Source organism: Anneissia japonica, unplaced genomic scaffold, assembly GCF_011630105.1.
Source record: "Anneissia japonica isolate Jap-2015-1 unplaced genomic scaffold, ASM1163010v1 scaffold6314_len194445_cov122, whole genome shotgun sequence".
NCBI lineage: Eukaryota > Metazoa > Echinodermata > Crinoidea > Comatulida > Comatulidae > Anneissia > Anneissia japonica.
In genome coordinates this window covers 190,694-194,450 of record NW_022713816.1, presented here as the reverse complement: position 1 = coordinate 194,450, position 3,757 = coordinate 190,694, and the positions used below count along the sequence as shown (strand labels likewise).

The 3,757-nt window shown below is 34.7% G+C and overlaps 1 protein-coding gene across 1 annotated transcript; it reads right to left on the bottom strand.

Moving 5' to 3' along the window:
- Nucleotides 1-111: 111 nt before the first annotated feature.
- Nucleotides 112-1,718, bottom strand: LOC117108797. The gene is made up of 2 exons (XM_033250943.1): nt 1,593-1,718; nt 112-485 (listed from the first exon to the last, which is right to left on the bottom strand). Exons 1-2 carry the CDS (start codon nt 1,702-1,704, stop codon nt 112-114), a joined length of 486 nt encoding a protein of 161 aa, XP_033106834.1. The 5' UTR covers nt 1,705-1,718.
- Between the last annotated feature and the right edge of the window lie 2,039 nt (nt 1,719-3,757).

Sequence of the window (3,757 nt, the reverse complement as noted above, 5' to 3'; positions counted from 1 at the left end):
AAAAACGTTTTGTTGCAATTATGTCCAACTTCGGTGCTTCAAATCCGTATTTCTGGTGGACTATTAGTTGTGCATAGCTAACAACAAAACGTACAACTCCTTGATCAAAAACTAAAATTGATGATATGTTTCCAAGTAACAATTAAACTCATAAGCACTGCACCATGGCCTATAACAAAATTGAAATTTGTTTTGATTTTGCTTAATACATACACTTGGTCTGGTCCACTTTGGGTAGCTGCCACTTGAACTTGTACACATACTTGTTGCCTTTCGTAGTGCTGGAGTACCTATTTGCCTGTCAGTAAAATCAGATTGATCAGATTGCTGGGCAAGTTCTTGTGTATTTTCCCCTGTACCTTTGTCTTCTCTGAGCGCATCAATTGCTTTGGAGATCCTTCGTCTGTCTCCAAATTCATTTACTCCTATTTCTTTTAAATCACCTTCCGTCATTGTTATTAAACACTCCATTTCTACAGCATTATCTGTAGAAAAGAAATATTAAACTATATATTAACTCAATTATAGCAAACATTAAATTTAAATTACAATTTGCACTGTTTTGCAAACCTAACCTCATGTGATATTCAATAATGTGGATCAAGTAGACTGTGAGTAGTAGGTAGGCAAGAATTTTATTACTGTAGTACTCCGATGAACTAGGCAATTTTTTTTTACAATTTTAAACAGGGAATTTACGATACATGAAAATCATGGAAAGTTGCATGAAACAGCCAAATGTAATATTAAAAATTATGCTATTTTAGTATTTATTATTATCTTGCAATTGTCAGGTGCTCTATTTACTATTTTTATTACTAATTTTATCTATGACTCCTTACTGCATCTGGGAAAACAAGTTTTTTCGTTTTCAATGTTCCATTGGTTATAAAAATAATTAATATATTATTCTGAGTCTAATTCCATAATTGTTGATGAAATAAAATTTACTTAAAAGGACTACATAGGCCTATTGTTACTGTATCAAGTAATGATAATTAAAATAATCTTCCATTTGTGCAATTCCATACAGGCCCTAGGCTAGGTTAGTAATAGGCAGCAGGCCCAGGGTTCTACCAGGCCTAGGCTAGGCCTATTTATAACCTAGGCCTAGCCGCACTAGGCCTAGGCCCCTGTTATACTAGATAAAGCCTAGCCTAAGCCCAGGTATGCATTCACTCTCATAACTACTAGCCTAGGCATATAGGTAGGTAGGAGGATAGTTTAGTAACTTAGGCCTAGCATAGAGCCTATACCTAGCCTAGAATTAGAAGACCGTAACAGGCATTTAGGCCTATAGGCCTAGGCTAGGCCAGGCCTTGGTAGGCTAGTCCCTGGTCTACCCTAGGACCAAGTCTTCCTGAGTGTCCGGCTGGCACATGGCTATATAATACGGCCTAGGACCAGGCTAGTGGCCTACAGGCTAGCCTGGCCTAGGCCTAGAATAGGCTAAAAAAAAAGGCGCCGTAGCACCACACTCCGGCCAGGCCCTGTATGTGTAGTTGTCACTCCTCACTCACTCACACAGTCGCATCACACTCAGTCACGGTGAAAACCTTTTATGTTGACTTAAAATTAAAGTATAAAATTACCTTCAAATATTTGCTGTATTTCTGGGCTAAAATGGTTATCAGTTATGAAGCCATGGACATTGGCAAATGCTACTTCTTCCAAAAGCTCATCCATTATTAACGACTTACACATATGCGGCCAGCAAAATGGAAGGCAAGAGAATCATCGAAAGAGGCGCGAATCGTCTGCTGGAAACCAACTTTTGATTGGTTGGGATACAGAGAATGATAATTTCTAATTGGTCAAAGTTTTACTCTCACTGCTGGAGTGAAATTATTTGGGCACTTCTTCTGTCGAGTGATTAAAGCCATTGCTGGACCGGACAAAAGAGTGAATTGTCACTCGTATGGAGTGAAAATTAATTCACTCTCGATTTCGAGTGAGTTGTTCACTCTTTTGCATTTAGAGAGTACCAATACATGTAGGCCTATATATAAACAATATTTTCATAAATGATTTATAAATTTTCATCTTATAGTTTATTACTTTATTTATTGACATCTTTGGTCATGTGGAAGTGTGTGACGCAGAAATGTTCAATGAATGGCGATGATGTAGGCCCCTATTATTATATTTATGAAAATAACAATGATAACGAACGATAAAAATATAATGCTTGTGACGTGGAAACACTCTAAAAGCTGAAAGTTCAAATTAGGAATTAAATCACATGGGGAAAATGTGGCAAAGACAAGCCAAACCAGTCACTCGTCGCAAAAATCGATTTTGAGTTATTAATACAGTGTTAGAGAGTAAAATAATAGCTATAAAATTGTAAAATAATCATTCAAATCAGACATTTCGTTATGAAGTTACAAGCGTTTAACCACACAACTGTTTAAAGAACAATATATGAGAAATTAACCGTCAAAGTTTATGATTTCAGGCATTTCTCACGCAGAAACTATCTTTAAATTCTTAAAAAGTATTGTTTTAACATTGAAAATGGGGAAAATAACAGTATAGAATGATGTGTAGATATATAAAGGTTAGTTTAATGCAATAAAATAGATTTTTAAAAATTTGACATTCCAGCATGTTTTTGGCCATTTTCTCGGAAACACGATTTGCGACGAGTGACTGGTTTGGCTTGTCTTTGCCACAAATAGCAGTTATTTTGTTTTGATAAATTCACAAGGTTATAATTAATAAATATTTGGACTCATAGCTCAGTTGGTAGAGTATCCCAATTGTAATTGCAAGAGTCCAGTAGAAATAAGGTTTAACCCCCAAAAAATTGCAACAAAAGGTTTTTCAACGGATTTTGGTAGTATTGAGTGTGCTAAAAAACATTAAAACCCAGGTCATATCTTAATTACGGACATGCAGGGTGAAGGCAGAACAGAGACAAAAAAAAAAGAAACAAAAAATCAACTACAAATAAAAACAATTCTCTCACTCAGGCGAGTGTCTGGCGTTCCAGCTGGTCAATGCCAGTTCGCTAATTTGCGTTTTATACTTTTTACATCGTATATTAAATCAAATTAAATGAAAAATGGAAGAAGCATAGGAAGAAAGAAGAATAGGAAAGAAATTTGGAGTGGCTAAAAGATTTACCGAAAATAGACAATAATAATCATTTTGTCATTATTGCATCACATTTTTGTGAAAATCGTCAGAGGTCAAGGTACCTGCAGCCTACATGTTTCGTATATACGACATTGATGTCGAATTATGAAAAGTGTAGGCTGTTGCACCGAGACCTCTGACGATTAGTGCCCAAAAATGTTTAAAAAAATGTAATTCAATAATGGCATATTGACTACTTTTGTATATATCTATTACTATATTATTTAAATATACAATTTTAATAGATAAGATTAATTTAACATAAATTTAAATATAAATAATATATATACTAATGTTAAATAAATAACAATAATTAAATATGGACATAGTATCACTACTACAATAATAAGATTAATATTTTTCAATCTTATAATCAATTTCATATAGCCGGAGTTAGTATTGACCTATGGCTAACGACAGGTACGCTTTCTCCAATAATAAGGTTTTTTTCTATGAATGGAATGACCTGTACGAAGCACGAGCTCCTGTGACCAAACCAGTACCGTTACGATTTTAATCGTGCGGGAAATACACTCAAGATAATTTAACTTCCAACCATGCCAATCAGAAAACGTCTTTAAAAAATATATGATTTTTAGTGCTTGGTTGCAACAGA

Excerpts from the sequence above, each read along its gene's own strand:
- LOC117108797 (XM_033250943.1), bottom strand. The coding sequence starts at position 1,704 with ATGTGTAAGTCGTTAATAATGGATGAGCTTTTGGAAGAAGTAGCATTT. Across the intron at positions 486-1,592 it reads AATACAGCAAATATTTGAAG|ATAATGCTGTAGAAATGGAG; the intron begins GTAATTTTATAC and ends TCTTTTCTACAG.